Genomic DNA, 17,455 nt, shown 5'->3' with positions numbered 1-17,455 from the left:
GCCTGATGGTGAACAGGAAGGTGAGGGGTGAGGCAGGCTGCCGGCAGCCAGGGAAGATGGCCCTAATCTCAAGCTAGGCCTAGGAACCATACTCGCACATGAATTTCGTTCGCCGGGAGTCTACTAAAAATATATTTAAGGGAAAAAAAATATTGACAGCCCTACTTGATTTGGCTCAGTGGATAGAGCATCAGTCTGCAGACTGAAGGGTCCTGGGTTCGATTCCAGACAAGGGCACATGACCAGGTTGCAGGCTCGATCACCAGCAGGGGGCGTGCTGAAGGCAGCCGATTAATGATTCTCATCATTGATGTTTCTAATGTTTCCATCTCTCCTTCTCCCTTCCAATCTGAAATCAATAATATATTTAAAAAATTGACAGAGGTTGTGAACCTGGTGATAGGACACAGGTGTAGAAGAAAAAAAATGATGCAGGGACATAGAACTGGCAAGACACCTGTGTAAATAACAAATTATAACATACACATGTGGCTCAGTGGGTTCCCATTCAAGGTACATGTCCCGGTTGCATGGTCAACCCCCAGTAAAGGATGCACATGATGGAGCTGACTATGTGTCATCACAGATGTTTCTATTTCTCTCTCCATCACCCTTCCTCTCTGAAATTAATAAAAAGTTTAAAAAATAAGTTCAAAATACACACACATGATATTCACGGCACTCAAATTTATTGGGAATCTCCCTACTCTTGATGTTGCAGTGCATGAGATTCAGTTCAGACAAATAGGGCCTCATGGAGTTTCTTATAGTATTGTTATGGGTGAACAAAATAATCTACATTTCCTACATATCCAAGACCTTCCTCCAATGTGAACTCTTATGTGGGGAGTAGGGTTAGAATTTTGGATAAAAGATTTCCCATATTAACTACACTCATCAGGCCTTTCTCTAGTGTGAATTTTCTGATGACAACTAAGGCAATACTTGGTGGTAAATGACTTCCCACACTCACTGCACACATAAGGCTTTTCTCCAGTGTGAACTCTCAGATGACGACGGAAGCTACTACCACTGATAAAAGATTTTCCACATTCATTGCACTCATAAGGCCTTACTCCAGTGTGAATTTTCTGATGACGACGGAAGGCACTACTACTGGTAAAAGATTTCTCACATTCATTGCACTCAAAAGGCCTTTCTCCAGTGTGAACTCCCATCTGATGGTAACGGAGGCTACTTCCACAGGTAAAAGATTTCCCGCATTCACTGCACACATGAGGCTTTTCCCCAGTGTGAATTCTCTTATGACGATTAAGGACATTATTCCGAGTAAATGATTTCCCACATTCACTGCACTCATAAGGCCTTTCTCCAGTGTGAATTCTCTGATGACATTGGAAGCCATGTTTCTGAATAAATGATTTCCCACATTCACTGCACTCATAAAGCCTTTCTCCAGTATGAACTCTCTGATGATAACGAAGATGATAGATACTGTTAAAAGATTTCTCACATTCATTGCACTTATGCCTTTCTCCAGCGTGCAATTTCTGATGATAACGGAAGCCACTACTACTGACAAAAGATTGCCCACATTCATTGCACTCATAAGGCCTTTCTCCAGTGTGAACTCTCATCTGATGGTAACGGAGGCCACTTTTACAGGTAAAAGATTTTTCGCATTCACTGCACTCATAAGGCATTTTCCCAGTGTGAACTATCTGATGATCACGAAGAAAACACATCCTGGTAAAAGATTTTCCACATTCAATACATTGATAAGGCCTTTCACCTTTGTGACATCTCTGATGAGAAAGGAGGCCAGTAATATTGGTAAAAGAATCCCCAAATTCACTGTGCTCATAAAGCTTCTTTTCTGCATGAAATCTCTGATGGTAACAAAAAGTAGAAAATTGGGCAAAATATTTTCCACATTCAGGGCAACAGAAATATGCTTTGCCAGTAGGGACACTGTTGTCCCAAATAGACGTGTAGTTATAGTCAATGGCTTTCTTACTTTCTTTTGTAGTAAAATAATTATTTTTCCCTTGATATGTCACCCCACACATTGAGATACCATTTGGCTTGTCACTGATCTGAGTATCCTTTTGCTGGAAATGGCCTGCAGTGCTAAGGATGTCCTGCTCCACCTCTCCACAGGTAAAAAGGTTCTGAAACACATTGAAATTGCAGCTGTTTTCAAGTGAGACACTGTTCACACCTCTTATCAAAGGCTTCTCTCTCAAGTGCTGCTGCTGGTGCTGGTGAAACTGTGCACTGAAATAAAATTGTTTTGCACATGCCCCACACCTCAACAGTATCTGCCTGTGTTGTAATGCCTGCTGATGAGTCAAGTGGAAAATGTTTCTCAAAACTAGTCCACAACTCTCACAGGGGTGGCTTTTCTGGGAAGACAAAGCTAACTTGGGATTCATTGCCTGTGACACTCTTACAGAAATGTTCTCTTCAAAAGGTGCCTCCACATTCTCTGCTCCACAGCAGCAACCTAAATAAAAGGAAATGCAGGTGAAGTACATGATGACTTTGGAAGGAAGAAATACCCTCATCTCAACTGTCTGTCACAGCCAGGCATGATTGCATGGGATGCTTTTTAAGACCAGTGAGTTAGACTCTGAGGAAATGGCTGTTATACATTACTTGACTCCTAAGGTCACTCAATGGTAGAGACCTTAGCAAGGGAGGGGCAGGAACACATGATGGAACACAAACAAGAGAGGCAGGGCTCCCAAGTTGTTCCTTTACAAACAGCTTCCTATAGGACCATTCTAACTGTTGATGCAGCCTGTGTAGAACAATATGAATGTGCTTGAACATATTAAAACCCAATGCATTCCAGCACATGATGTGTATGGTTAATATAATATGTGACACACCAAGGCTGTAAAGGCATGGATCAAGGTTGGAGTGCAGTAAAGAGGAACCTGTATGGGAAGCAGTTGAGGTACATAGTTTAGAGAGGTAAAGATTATCCATAAGCTGGAAACCTAAGTGGAAATTATAGCAGTTAGAATGGAGTACTTTAGCCATAGATAGTGTGGCAACGTGGATTGAGCATCATCCTACCCATTGAAAGGATGCCAGATCGAATTCCTGTGAAGGCACATGCCTAGGTTCCAGGTTCAACTGTCATTTGGGCTGCATACAGGAGGTAACCAATCAATGTTTCTCTCTCATCACTCCTCTCTCTCTCTCCCCTCCCTGTGTCTAAAATAAAGAAAAACCTTTTAAAAAATAGAACTTAACAGTTTGCAAAGTGTAAATAATAAACAAGCACAAGTAGAATGGGGTACAGAACTGGCAATGGTAACAAAACAATGTTGAACAAAATAAGTTCTTACTTATAATCTTAATAAAGCTCTTGTGTCAAACTCTACCCAACAGCCCTTCACCAAGGAAAGATGGCCTCTGGGTCCCTCCTGCCGTGGATGTAGTCATCTTTCTCTTATAATGCAAAAATGATTCTTCCTCTTAAATCCCAGTTGAGCAATTACATTGGATGCAGATGACAGAAATTCTCAAAGAAAAACTGAAAAGATGCATGGCCAGTATTGTGGTAGAACAAGAGAGCATGGATGAAACAATAGAGAAAAAAAACAAACCGAAGCAGAATAAAAAATAAAAATAAAATAAAAAACTATGTGAGTGACACCAGCAATATAGCAAAATAGGAGATAGAAGAATTTATCTTCCTGCCAGAATAAGTAGACAGATATCGACAAATAAACAAATAAATACCCACCAGAGATGGGAATAAGAGCCCAATAAAGACAAAGAGCAATGCAAAAGACTGAAAAAGGAGAAAACTGCATAGAAAGGATGACTGGGAAGATGGTAATCAAAAAGATTTGAAGATAGCTAGGGTTAAAAACCACAGCCAGAGTAACAATACTCAATGAGTGGAATGTTCTGTGAAATACACTGAAAAGTTTTGTTTTGGAAAACTGCAAAAGCCCATATAACATCTGTGTATTCCCCACAATTTACACATCAAAGGACCATTTAGTGTTTGTTGGTATGAATTATCAAAGAAATACTTTTGGCCACAACCTACCATAGAATAGAAACAGAAATCAGTATGTCCCCAGCAATATTTTTCACCCTCAATTGTCAATGAAAAAAATGGCTACCAAAGTCATTATGGACTCATACATTATCTATACTCTATACTAATAAAAGGGTAATATGCTAATTAGACCGGACATCTTCTAGACATCCTTCCGGGTATCTTTCTGGAAAAAGCCACAATGGTGGGGGCTGAGGCAGAGGCGGTTAGGGGCGACCAGGCTGGCAGGGGTGGGCAGTAGGGGTGACCAGGCTGACAGAGGAGGGCAGTTAGGGGCAACCAGACAGGCAGATAGGTGAATGGTTAGGAGCCAGCGGTCCCAGATTACGAGAGGAATGTCAGACAGTCCAACATCCCCTGAGGTGTCCAGGAATGAAGAGGGTGTAGGCTGGGCTGAGGAACATCCCCTCCAACCCCCCATGCACGATTTTCATGCACTGGGCCTATAGATTATTATTATGACCTCAACTCATAGAGCATCAAGAAGGCAAGACTTTTGAATCTTTTCTCAAGATCAAAACAACGCCCCTCCCAGCCAACAGCCTTTATCACTCATGTAGATAAATCTAATTATCATTACATAATTGGTCCATAAGGGTGAAAGGATTAAAGGAGTAACTGCTTCATGATGTGTGAAGACACTTAATCTATACTAATAATAGCCAAATATGTAAATTGATGGTCCCTCCATGACAACCACAGCCAATCAGGAGTGAGCATGCAAATTAACCCGACAAAGATTGCGGGCCTGTGGGCAGCGCACATGTGCACAGGCGCCAAGCAGCTGGGGGCGGGATGGGCCACAGTCCTCCCCAGAACCCCATGTGCTCCGAGCCTGTAGCCAGCACACGCCGGCACCAAGTGGCCAGGGTCCCGGGGACACTACCAGAGTGTCCGGTCTTGTCTGCTCGGCCTGGGGGCAGCTGGAGTTCCCAGTCATTTTGATTTTTGCAGTCCCTGGATTGGAATCAGAAACCAAGAGCGCAGGGAGCACCAGGAATTCTGGGAATCGTAGTTCTGGTGGCAGACGTGCTATGGGATCTCCTAGACACTAGAGCGAAGTGAGCCAGGAGTTACTGTTGCGGGTGGGGGATGGAGGAAAAGCAAAGGTTAGAATCATAAGTAACGTCAGAGTTTTGAGGAAAAATTAAAAGGAAGATATCCTGCAACTTCTAGGAAATCTCCACCAATGGAGCAAAGAAAAAAAAAAGACCACTATTATTCTGTGAGCACCAAACTAAACTGGGTTGGGGACTCAGACAATTCGCTCATATGATTACAAAGACAGACAGAAACTCCTGGATTGGAGAGGGCACCCATGAGGGCTCCCAGATTGGAGAGGGTGCAGGTCGAGGTGAGGGACCCCCCCCCCTTGCATGAATTTCGTGCACCAGGCCCTTAGTACAGTAATAAAAGAAATACTAAAGGGGAGAAAAAATGGCAATGGAATAAGTGGAAGGCACACTGACAAGCTCTCAAGACCAAGCTGGTAAGACAACTAACACATTGTATGCGGGAAACGTATTTATACATTTTACGTTGACTGTAAGTAGTAGAGCCACCTGTTACTACCCGCAAACAATGTGCTAAAATGCAGGACAACCATCCTGAAAAATCAGCTGAGCACTAGCTGGAGAGAACCCTGATAACACAGAACGGGAAGTGGGGATTGCATACAGACTGGTAGGTAGTGTTGAAGCACAAAAGGGATGGCTGGGTTCCCATAGACAACAGTTGAATTTTGGAAGGATATTTTGGCTGTGGGTGTTCCCACTAAGAACTCTGGTGTCTGAACCCCAAGTTGAGATTCCCAGCCCAGAGTACGAGAACTGAGAGGGGTGCCTGCAAAACATATGGCTATGAAAAGCGGCAGGGCTGCAGTCTGGCAGCGAGACAGCTGGAAACACAGGCACCCTCTTAAATGAACAAAATTTCGAGTGCAGCCAGTCACCATGGGCTCTGGCAGACGGAGGGCAGAGTGGACTGGAACTGTATGAGCAGAGTCCAGGACTGGGGTCTCTGGGGTTGGAGCTCTGAGGGCAGCCACCCTAGTATCCTGTGCTAAGTCATTTCCTCATGATGTGAAGGACATCTTTCTGCTGTGGACCTTTGCCATCCAGGCAGTTTTTGCCTGGGGGAAGCCAACTGTCACACCCTGTTGGAACACCTCTCACTCCACCCTGCAGTCAATAGCCTGAGGGTAATCAAGGCAGACAACAATCAGACTGCAGGCTGAGGTGGGTCCTGGAGGCTTTGAGTCTTTGCCTGATCTCCTTGTGGGCCAGGGATAGGAAAAGCAGACCTTGGTGCACATCTTGGTCCTTTCCAAAGGAACCTGCCACAGTAGAGGGACCCCCAAACTGCGGATTGCTGATAGCTCATAACTGGGTATACAGTTCCAATCACAAGGAGTGTCTGACATTGTCCTACATTAGAGATCAGAAGTGTAGCAGATCTACCCAAATGCAAACAGGCAGCCAAAATGGCGAAACAAAAACATAACCCCCAAAGAAAGAACAAGAGAATTCTACTGAAGAACTATCATTCAAAATAGATGGTGAAATAAAGAAATTTCCAGACAAAAAAAAGCTGCCCTGACAGGTTTAACTCAGTGGATAGAGTGTCGGCTTGCGGACTGAAGGGTACTGGGTTCGATTTCAGTCAAGAGCACTTGCCCGGGTTGCGGGCTGGATCCCGAGTAGGGGGCGATCAGGATGCAGCCAATCAATGATCCTCTCTCATCATTGATGTTTCTCTCTCTTCCTGTCCCTTCCTCTCTGAAATCAATAAAAATATATATTTTTAAAAAATATTTAACCCTACAACTTGAAGAACTAGAAAGAGAGGAACAAGAAAAGACCAAAGTAGAAGGAAGGAAATAATAAAGATTAGAGGAGAAATCATTTGGAGGCTAAAAAAACAATACCAAAAAATATCAACGAAACCAATATCTGGTACTTTGAAAGTATAAACAAAATTGATGAACCATTAGCCAACCTCTTGAAGAAACAAAGAGACAGGAGCCAAATAAATAAAATCAGAAACAAAAGCAGTCAAGTAACAACTAATACCACAGAAATACAAAGGATTTTAAGAAAATACTATGGCCCAAGCTGGTTTGGTTCAGTGGATAGAGCGTTGGCCTGCGGACTGAAAGGTCCCAGGTTCAATTCCAGTCAAGGGCATGTACTTTGGTTGCAGGTACATTCCCAGTAGGAGGTGTGTAGGAAGCAGATGATAGATGTTTATCTTTCATCGATGTTTCTAACTCTCTATCCCTCTCCCTTCCTCTCTGTAAGAAATCAATGCAATATATTAAAAAAAAGAGAGAATACTATGAACAACTATTGGTATATACCAGTGATGGCGAACCTTTTGAGTTCAGCGTGTCAGCATTCTGAAAAACCCTAACTTAACTCTGGTGCCATGTCACATATAGAAATTTTTTGATATTTGTAACCATAGTAAAACAAATATTTATATTTTTGATACTTATTTTATATATTTAAATGCCATTTAACAAAGAAAAATCAACCAAAAAAAATGAGTTAGCGTGTCACCTCTGACACGCATGTCATAGGTTCGCCATCACTGGTATATCCCAACAAGCTGGACAATGAGGATGAAATGGACAAATTCCTAGAAAAAATAGAATCTCCCAAAACCTAATCAGGAAGAAGCAGAAAACCTGAATGAAATAAAAGCAGTAATAAGAAAAACTCCCCCAAAACAAAACCCTGGGTTTGGACAGCTTTACAGTTGAGTTTTACCAAACATTCAAAGAACTAACATCTATACTCCTCAGACTATTCCCAAAAAATGCAAGAAGGAACACTTCCAAGCTCTTTTTATGAGGCCAGCATTATCCTAATTCTAAAACCAGATAGAGACACTACAAAGAAAGAGAATTACAGGCCAATATCCTTGATGAACACATATGTTAAAATTCTCAACAAAATATTAGCAAATCAGATCTAGAAATATATTAAAAAGATCATACACTATAATCAAGTGGGATTCATTTCAGGGATGCCAGGCTGGAATCCCTGGAATGAATAGTCACAAATCAATAAACGTGATATATCACATAAACAAATTGAAAAACACAATTACATGAGCATATCAATACATGAAGAAAAAGCATTCTTTGAAATCCAAAACCCATTTGTGATAACAACTCACAGCAAACTGGGAATAGAGGGAGCATATCTCAGTATGAAAAAGGCCATATATGACAGTCAATATCATACTCAATGGGCAAAAATTAAAACCATTTCCTCTACGATAAGAACAGGAACCAGATGGGGATGCTTGCTTTCACCACTATTATTCAACATACTACTGGAAGTCCTAATAACAGCGATCAGACAAGAAGAAGAAATAAAAGGCATCGAAATTGGAAAAGAGGAAGTAAAACTCTCATTATTTTCAGATGGCATGATATTATACAGAGAAAAACCAAAAGACTTCACCAATAGCCCTAACCGGTTTGGCTCAGTTGATAGAGTATCGGCCTGCAGACGGAAAGGCCCCAGGTTTGATTCTGGTCAAGGGCATGTACCTTGGTTGGGGGTACATCCCCAGTAGTGGGTGTGCAGGAGGCAGCTGATTGATGTTTCTCTCTCATCAATGTTTCTAACTCTCTATCCCTTTCCCTTCCTCTCTGTAAAAAATCAATAAAATATATATTTAAAAAAAACACTTCATCAATAAACTACTAGACTTAATAAATGAATTGGGCAAAATCAACAGGATATAAAATCAACACTCAGAAGTCGATTGCTTTTTCATAAACCAAAAATAAATTCTCAGAAAGAAAAACTAAATAAGCATTCCCATTTACCATTGCAAAAAAAAAAAAAAATTAAGATACTTAGGAATAAACTTAACCAAGGAGACAAAATACCTGTATTCAGAAAACTACAGGATGTTAAAAATAGAGGTAGAAGAAGATATAAACAAGTGGAAGAATATATTGTATTTTTGGACTGGTAGAATCAACATCATTAAAATGTCCATAGTGCTCAAGGCAATCTACAGATTCAATGCAATCCCTATTAAAATACCAAAGTCATATTTCACAGAGCCAGAACAAATTTATATGGAACCAAAAAGACCCTGAATAGCTACAGCAAGAAAAACAACGTCGGAGAGATCACAATATATGACAAGTTTTACTACAAAGCCACATACTCAAAACAGCCTGGTGCTGGCAGAAGAACAGGAATATAGATCAACAGAACAGAACAGAGACCCCAAAAACAGACCCAAGCCATTACACTCAATTAATAATTGACAAAGAACATCCAATGGAGTCAAGACAGCCTCTTTAATAAGTGATGCTGTGATAATTGGACAGATACATGAAAAAAAAAAAAGAAAAGAAACTAGCACACCAACTTACACCATACACAAGAATAACCTCAAAATGGATAAAAGACTTAAATGTAAGTCATGAAACCATAAAATCCCAGAAGAAACCAGAGGCAGCAAAATCTCGGACATCTCTCGTACCAATATGTTTATGGTTACATCTTCCAGGGCAAAGAAAAAAAGGGAAAAAAGAAACAAATGGGACTGCATCAAAAGAAAAGCTTCTGCACAGCAAAAGAAACCATTGTGATAAAATGAAAAGGTAGCCCACTGAAAGGAAGAACATTTTTGGCAATGATACATCTGATAAAGGGTTAATATTCAAAACAGAAAGAACTGCTACACTGAAGACAAATAGTCCAATTAAAAATGGGCAAAGGCCCTGGCTGGTTTGGCTCAGTGGATGGAGCATCGACCTGCGGACCAAAGGGTCCCAGGTTCGATTCCGATCAAGGGCATGTATCTTGTTTGCAGGCTCCTTCCTGGCTGGGCCCTAGTCAGGGCTCCTGCAGGAGGCAACTAATAGATGTGTTTCTCTCACATCGTTGCTTCTCTCTGTCTTTCCCTCTCTCTTCCATTCTCTCTAAAAATCAATGAAAAATATCCTCAGGTGAGGATTAATAAAAACAAACAAAAAAATAAATAAGTAAAGCTGATTAAATGTTAAAAAAAAAAAATGAGCAAAGGACCTAAATAGACACTTCTCCTAAGTGGACATACGGACAACTAAGAGACATGAAAAAATGTTTGAAGTTACGAATCATCAGAGAGATGCACATAAAATGACATCTGTCAGAATGGCTATCATGAAAAAATCAACAAATGAAAAGTGCTGGCAGGATGTGGAGAAAAGGGAACCCCGGTACACTGCTGGTGCAAATGCAGACTGGTGAAGCCATTATGGAACAGTATGGAGTTTCCTCAAAAAAATTAAACATGGAACTGCCATTTGACCCAGTGATCCCACTTCGAGGAATATATACTAAGAAACCCAAAACACCAATCAGAAAACATGTATGCACTCCTACCTCATAGCAGCACATTTTATATTAGGTGCGATCTGGTACTAGCCCAAGTGCCAATCAGTCATTGAGTGGATAAAAAAGCCATGGTACGTGTACACCATGAAATAATATGCATCAGTAGAAAAAGAAGGACCTCTTGCCCTTTGAGACAGCATGGAGGGACCTGGAGAATATTATCCTAAGCGAAATAAGCCAGTCAGAGAAAGACAAGTATCACATGATCTTACTCATATGTGGAATCTAATAAACAAAATAAACTGATTAACAAGGTAGATTCAGAGAGATGGAAGCATGGGACAGACCGTGCAATCTGAGAGAGAACGTGCTGGGGCGTAGGTGGGTGGTAAGACAAAAACCAAAGAACTTGTATGCATATATGCATAACCCATGGACACAGACAATAGGGTGGTGTAGGCCTAGTGGAAGGCATGTGGTAGGGCTAGTAGGGGTGAATAGGGGGTAAAGGGGACATATGTAATACCTTCAACAATCTATATAGTAAAAGCCTAAGAACTGTTATGGCGGGTCAACCAGAACAAACAATCGCTATGGTGCTCACTGGCCACCAGGGGGCAGATGGTCAACGAAGGAACTGCCCCCTGGTGGTCAGTGCGCTCCCACAGGGGGAGCGCCACTCAGCCAGAAGCCGGGCTCACAGCTGTCGAGCACAGCAGCGCTCGTGGGAGGCCCTCTCCTGCCTCTGCAGCATTGCTAAGGAACAACAGTCCAAGCGGTAAGGGGCTGCAAGCAGGCGGGCAGTAAGGATCAAGGGGGTCCTGGACTGCGAGAGGTCACAGGCCGGGCTGAAGCCCCTGCGACCCCAGGGCACAAATATCGTGCACCGGGCGTCTAGTCTATATAATAGTATATAAAAGCCTAAATGACCAAATGACCGAATGACCGATTGACCAGTCGCTTTGATATGCACTGACCACGAGGGGGCAGACGCTCAACGCAGCAGCTAACCCCTGGTGGTCAATGTGCTCTCAGGGCAGGAGCCTTGCTCAGCTGACTGATGGGCGGCAGACGCCGGGCTAACGCCTGGTGAGTGCCGCTGCGGTGGCACAAGACTCTCCAGCCTCTGTGGCAGTGTGCCACTGACCAGCGGCGACATGCAGAGTGGGGCTGGGATGAGTGGGAGCGGCATAACACCCAGCAGAGGCTCGGGCTCCTCCGTGGCCACCTGTAGCTTCATGCACTATATCCCTCGGGGGATGTCAGACCCTGCGGGGAATAGGGTGGCAGTCTGGATTTTGAGTGGGCCTAGGCCAGGCTGAGGGACCCCACTGGTGTACGCATCCGTTCACCAGGCCTCTAGTAAAGGTATAATTAAAAAAATACATACTGAAAACAAAACCACCACCAAGAAAACATGATAATTTTCCAGTAATCAATAGAAAACAAATGGTATCTACATACAACCTGATAAGGAATCCAAACTACTTTTACTTTTAAAAACATCTCTGAGCTACAAGAAAACACAAATGGAACCAACATAATGACAAAATCAACCCAGTAACAAAAGGAAAATATCAGCCCTTGCTGGTTTGGTTCAGTGGATAGAGTGTCAGCCTGCAGACTGAAGGGTCCCGGGTTCGATTCTGATCAAGGGCACATGTCCGGGTTGCGGGCTTGATCCCTAGCAGGGAGTGTGCAGGGGGCAGCCAATCAATGATTCTCTCTCATCATTGATGTTTCTATCTCCCCCTCCCTCTCCCTTCTTCCCTTAAGTCAATAAAAATATATTAAATTAAAAAAACACCAAAAAAGTACAAAAGGAAGATATAGGTAGACAGAAATCATAAAAAAGAATGAAACAAATGCTGGAGATGATAAATTACAAGGAATGAATTGAAAACATAAAATTGAGTATCAAAATCAGACACGAAAGAATATGTGATGTAAAAGACACATCATCTGAAATCATTCAGGTGTAAAGAAAGAGGAAAAATAAATTTAAAGAATACAGCAGCCCCAGCTGGTCTGGCTCAGTAGACAGAGCGTCAGCCTGCAGACTGAAGGGTTTCAGGTTCTATTCCAGCCAAAGGCACATGCCCGGGGTGTGGGTTTGACCCCCCAGTAGGGGGCAGACGATCAATGATTCTCTCTCATCATTGATGTTTCTATCTCTCCCTCTCCCTTCCTCTTAAATCAATAAAGAAGTATATTTAAAAAAAAAAAAAACATTAAAAAAAAGAATACAGCAATGTGAACTAAGTAACACCATCAAGAGACCCATTATCTGCATTATGGGCATCCTGTGAAACACAGGCAGGTGGGAAGAGACAGAGGAAAACCAGGAAGGGAAAAAGAAAAAGGCATAAAAAGTTTATTTTAAAAAATAAAATAAGCTGCCCTAACTGGTTTTGCTCAGTGGACAGTGTCGGCCTGTAGACTGAAGGGTCCCGGGTTCAATTCCAGTCTGGAGCACAAACCTGGGTTATGGGCTCGATTCCTAGGAGGGGACATGCTGGAGGCATGTGATGAATGATTGTCTCCCCATCATTGATATTTCTCTCTCTCTCTCTCCTCCCTTCCTCTCTAAAATCAAGAAAAACATAAAACAATAACAACAAAAAACACAGGCTAAGGATGTAGAAAAATTATACCCAGAAATATGCACAAATGACCAACAGGAATATGAAAAATACTTTTCCTCGCTAATCAAGGTGGAATCCATTAGGCTCCCTGCCACACTACCAACCACATATTCTTCCCTATGAGTTCAGTGCAGCAGGTATTGGGGCTGCACGGAGAGAAGCCGGCAGTGCAAGCAAAGGACAGCAACTACCCAGAAAAGTGGAAATCACCCAGTGCCCAATCACCCAGTGTCCACATGTGAGGACGGAGTGCACCTGGGAGATGGGGCCTGGGGAAATACAAAGCCAAGTCCAGGTCATTTGTGAGAGCGAGGGTCTTACCCAGGGAGGATATAAGTTCAAAGTTCTCCAGCATCACATTCAGGTACAGCTGTCTCTGACCCTCATCAAGGAGGCTCCATTCCTCCCTGGAGAAGTACAGGGCAATGTCCTCAAAGGTCACCCCAACCTGTTAGAATTGAGACAATTGAAACCAGATCTGTCTTTCTGAGAACCTGCACTCCTACTCCTTACACACGTTCCCCACCCTCAACCTCCTCCAGAGCACCCGGGTTAGTGTGGACACCAGGCCCTAATGCTAGTGCAGGCTGCTCTCTCATCACAGTCCCATTACTCACTGTGATTGCCCTCAGCAAGGGCAGATGGTTTGGGAAGGGGGACAGCACAGAAACACCTTCTAAGCTCTGGGTGATGCCTGCAGGGCCCCAGCCTTCCTGCCAATCAACACCACTGCAGTCTCCCAGATCATGCCTCCAGGACAAAGACAAACCTGGGCTTATGCTTCACTCTAAGTCCCCACACCAGGTCCCCGGACCATCAGCTCACACTTCCTCCAGATGTGCACACCGCTGGGTAATGTTTATCCCCTTCCCATCTTCAGACCCAGATTCATTCCCTCAGCTCTGCCCCCTTCCTGCCCCAATGCCTCTGGATCTCGCTGGACTCACCCATGAACTTGGCATGCTATCCGAGAGAGCTCGTATTTCAGCCAGAACCAGGTCAACCCAGTCCACTGATGGATCCCAGAGCCCAGAAAGCCCGGATCGAGATTGTGACGTTCTCCCCGTCTGCCTCTGATCTTTACTTCTATACTCACCACCCACATCCCCATGGGAACCTCAGATACTAGTCAGCCCTGTCCTCTCTGCCCTGCACCTGCTGGGTCCTCAGAAGACACAACACTCCTCTCTCCCCTCCACCTTCCTCACGGTCCTCCACGCAGAACTGAGCTGCAGGACGGGACAGGCTCCCGCCCCCGGGCTGCCCTGTTCGGTGTGAGGAGGCGGTGAAGGCCCGGGGACTCGCACTCACCTCAGCCCAGCGACTTAGCGCGGATGCCGCCATTGCACTCAGTGAAGGAAGCAGGGCGGGAGCGGCGAGAGAAGAGGCAGCCGCGGGAAGGGCGGTCCCTGTCCCGGCCACGGAGAGGGTCACGCGCGTTACCACGTTCATCTTCACACCTGCACATGTGCTGTGTGCACCACAACTCCCACGGCTTTTCCCTCGGGGCATCTCCACTAGAAACTAGGGATCTGGAATCTCCGATAAAGTAGTGGCGGTAACCTGAGTCCAGACAAAATGCCTCCCTTGCGGACACCGGAAGTCCCGCCTCTAGTACTTCACCGGAAGCGCATTTTCTGACCCTTTATTGGTTGCCGCGTGGTATTTCAGATTTCGCTTTTGCATAATGTAGTCCAGGGTTTACCCACCTCACCACCAGGGGAAAAAACAAGGAGATAGGCCTCTGGTGAGGCTTCCCATCCTAATGAGTCATCTTGAAAATGGCTAAAGGAAGTTATCTTTTCCTGGTGAAGGGACTTGAGTACGTGCAAATGAAAACACATGATCCCTGAGCCCAATACAGCGACTCATAATAAAGAGGTATGAATGCATTAGAGTCTAGAACATTTTATCCCAAAATGACCTACGTAAACCATCATATATGAATGGGAAAAATATAACAGGAATGTAGGGCAGACTTTTGAAATAAAAAAGAACTAAGATGCATAATATAAACTTTATTTTTTTGATAAATGGGGAGAGATACAGACACCATGAGAGAGACACATCCTTTGGCTGTCCCCTGCACGCACCCTATTGGGGATTGAGCCCACAATCTGGGGATGTGCCCTGACCAGGAATGGAACTCCAGGATCTGTTGATCCATGGGAGGACTCTCAAGCCACTTAGAAACACCTGCCAGGGCATAATATAAACTTTAAATGGAACTATATTGTTTCGTTTTAATTTGAACATCAACTACAATAAATTTTTAAAAAGTGGAAAAATTGACTTTTGTTATTGGTGGTTTTCTTCATGAGAAAATGCTATTGTAATTCTCATAGTGAAAAAAAATTTGTCCTTTATAGACATATCTAACATGTCAGGTGTGATGATGTTTTAGACATTTCAATGTGATGAGATTATGAACATATTTATAAACAATATTTAGAGTAAATGAAGTCTATATTCATAATCAAAGTTGAGCCATGTATAACTCAGAAACTTAAAAAAATCACACAAAATATAAAAAGTAGTTATGGGTATGCATCTGTGCAATAAATATTAAAATCAATAATAATTCTTGCTGGCTGGCGTGTTTCAGTGTTTGAGCATCAACCTATGAACCAGGTCAGAGTTCGATTCTGGTCATGTTACATGCCCGGGTTGTGGGCTAGATACCCAGTGTGGAGTGTGCAGGAGGCAGCTGATCAATGATTGTCTCATCATTGATGTTTCTATATGTCTCTCCCTCTCCCTTTCTCTCTGAAATCAGTGAAAATATATTAAGAAGATAAAACAAAAAACCCTAAATAATCTAACAGAAGAGTTTAAATTTTTTTTTAAACTTGCCATAAATTATAGAAGTCAGTTCTAAATAAAAATAATCTCCAGCATCCTGAAATTGAAACAATGGTCAGAGTCTGACACTCCTGGTGAACGGCTGGCATGGGAACACTGGACAGTACTTTCTTGTACATGAAACATCTTCCCAATATACTCAAATCCCCTTGCTCCCCTCCTTTATGTTATTTATTTATTTATAAATAAATATATATATTTTAATTGATTTGAGAGAGTAAGGAGAGATAAAAACATCAATGATGAGAGAATCACTGATCTTCTGCCTCCTGCACACTCCCCACTTGGGATCAAGCCCATAACCAGGGCATGTGCCCCCAACTGGAATCGAACCCGGAACCCTTCTATCCACAGACTAACACTCTACCTGCTAAGCCAAACCAGTCAGGGCTCCCCTCCTTTAAATGTGTGCTCTTAAAATCCTCAGGAGCCACATGCTTGTCATTCCTGAGTGCTGCTCAATTTATACAGGGTGGAAAAAGTAGGTTTACAGTTGTGAGTATGCAAAACACAGTTTATTATTGTATGATCATTTATTCTTTTAATATTGTATTAGAACTGTAAACCTACATTTGCCCACCTGTGTTTTCACATCACCTATCACCTAAGAATTTACTATAACATAGAATATTTTCTCTTGAGTGACTGGCTACGCTTTTAATAAAGCCTTTGATGAAGCCTGGTAGGGAACCTATTCCTTTATTCACTGCTGTGTAACACAGCCTCTGAAGCAGTGACATTATTAATAAAAAGACTGTTGAGCCCTAGCCGGTTTGGCTCAGTGGATAGAGAGTCAGCACAGATTCGATTCCGGTCAAGGGCACATGCCTGGGTTGCGGACTCCATCCCCAATGTGGGGTGTGCAGGAGGCAGCTGATCAATGATTCTCTCTCATCGTTGATGTTTTTATCTCTCTCTCCCTTACTCTCTCAAATCAATAAAAAAATATTTTAAAAAAACCTGTTGAAACAATGAAACTTGCTGCTATGGCTATTTTTCTACAATTCGAAATTGTTCTGCTCACACCTTACTCTTTCTCACCTCACCAGTATTTCCCCAAGTTGGCATGAATTGAAAAGCACACACACACACTTTGCTGTAAGAAGAATTTCAGTGTAGCCAAGTTTTCACGAGAACCAAAACTTAGGTTAATTTTCTCATCTCTTAACAATCAGGCCCTTGCCGGTTTGCCTCAGTGGATAGAGGGTCAGCCTGTGGACTGAAGGGTCCCAGGTTCAATTCCACTCAATGGCACATACCTGGGTTGCAGGCTCCTCCCCGCCCCAGGCCCTGGTCAAGGCATGTGGAGGAGGCAACTAATCAATGTGTTTCTCTCACATTGACATTTCTCTCTCTCTCTCTTAAAATCAATAAAAACACATTTTTTAAAAATGCCTATTTTTAAAAATATATTTTATTGATTTTTTACAGAGTCAAAGAGAGAGGGATAGAGAGTCAGAAACATCGATGAGAGAGAAACATCAATTTAGCTGCCTCCTGCACACCCCCTACTGGGGATGTGCCCGCAACCAAGGTACATGCCCTTGACC

General features: G+C 43.0%; 4 protein-coding genes across 8 annotated transcripts in view; all 4 read right to left on the bottom strand.

Moving 5' to 3' along the window:
• The window catches only part of LOC102241712 (zinc finger protein 883), a 55,365-nt gene extending 40,801 nt beyond the window's left edge, over positions 1–14,564 (bottom strand). Inside the window, exons 1-2 of the mRNA XM_014528762.1 lie at positions 14,355–14,564; positions 13,365–13,491 (exon numbers count right to left, since the gene is read on the bottom strand). Of these exons, the coding sequence (XP_014384248.1) occupies positions 13,365–13,491; positions 14,355–14,555 (328 nt within the window). The 5' untranslated portion in view covers positions 14,556–14,564. The remainder of the gene's footprint in view (positions 1–13,364; positions 13,492–14,354) is intronic.
• Positions 1–17,455, bottom strand: part of LOC102242028 (zinc finger protein 350-like) — a 116,140-nt gene that overhangs the window by 62,754 nt on the left and 35,931 nt on the right. The gene's annotated exons all lie outside the window — the stretch shown is intronic.
• Positions 318–17,455, bottom strand: part of LOC106723804 (zinc finger protein 883-like) — a 139,348-nt gene continuing 122,210 nt past the window's right edge. For 3 of the 4 annotated variants that reach the window (XM_014528766.1, XM_014528768.1, XM_014528767.1), the window contains one exon: positions 318–2,467. In XM_014528766.1, the coding sequence (XP_014384252.1) occupies positions 885–2,467 (1,583 nt within the window). In that variant the 3' untranslated portion in view covers positions 318–884. Of the gene's footprint in view, positions 2,468–14,354; positions 14,389–17,455 lie in introns of those variants that run through there. The other variant, XM_014528769.1, reaches the window with a different exon arrangement.
• The window catches only part of LOC106723592 (zinc finger protein 613-like), a 23,178-nt gene continuing 19,197 nt past the window's right edge, over positions 13,475–17,455 (bottom strand). The window contains exon 5 of the mRNA XM_014528783.1: positions 13,475–13,491. Within this exon, the coding sequence (XP_014384269.1) occupies positions 13,475–13,491 (17 nt within the window). The remainder of the gene's footprint in view (positions 13,492–17,455) is intronic.

This window comes from Myotis brandtii, unplaced genomic scaffold, assembly GCF_000412655.1.
Source record: "Myotis brandtii unplaced genomic scaffold, ASM41265v1 scaffold650, whole genome shotgun sequence".
In the NCBI taxonomy this organism is placed as follows: Eukaryota; Metazoa; Chordata; class Mammalia; order Chiroptera; family Vespertilionidae; genus Myotis; species Myotis brandtii.
Note: the sequence above shows the minus strand (reverse complement) of the source record. Positions and strands in the feature narration are given on the sequence as shown.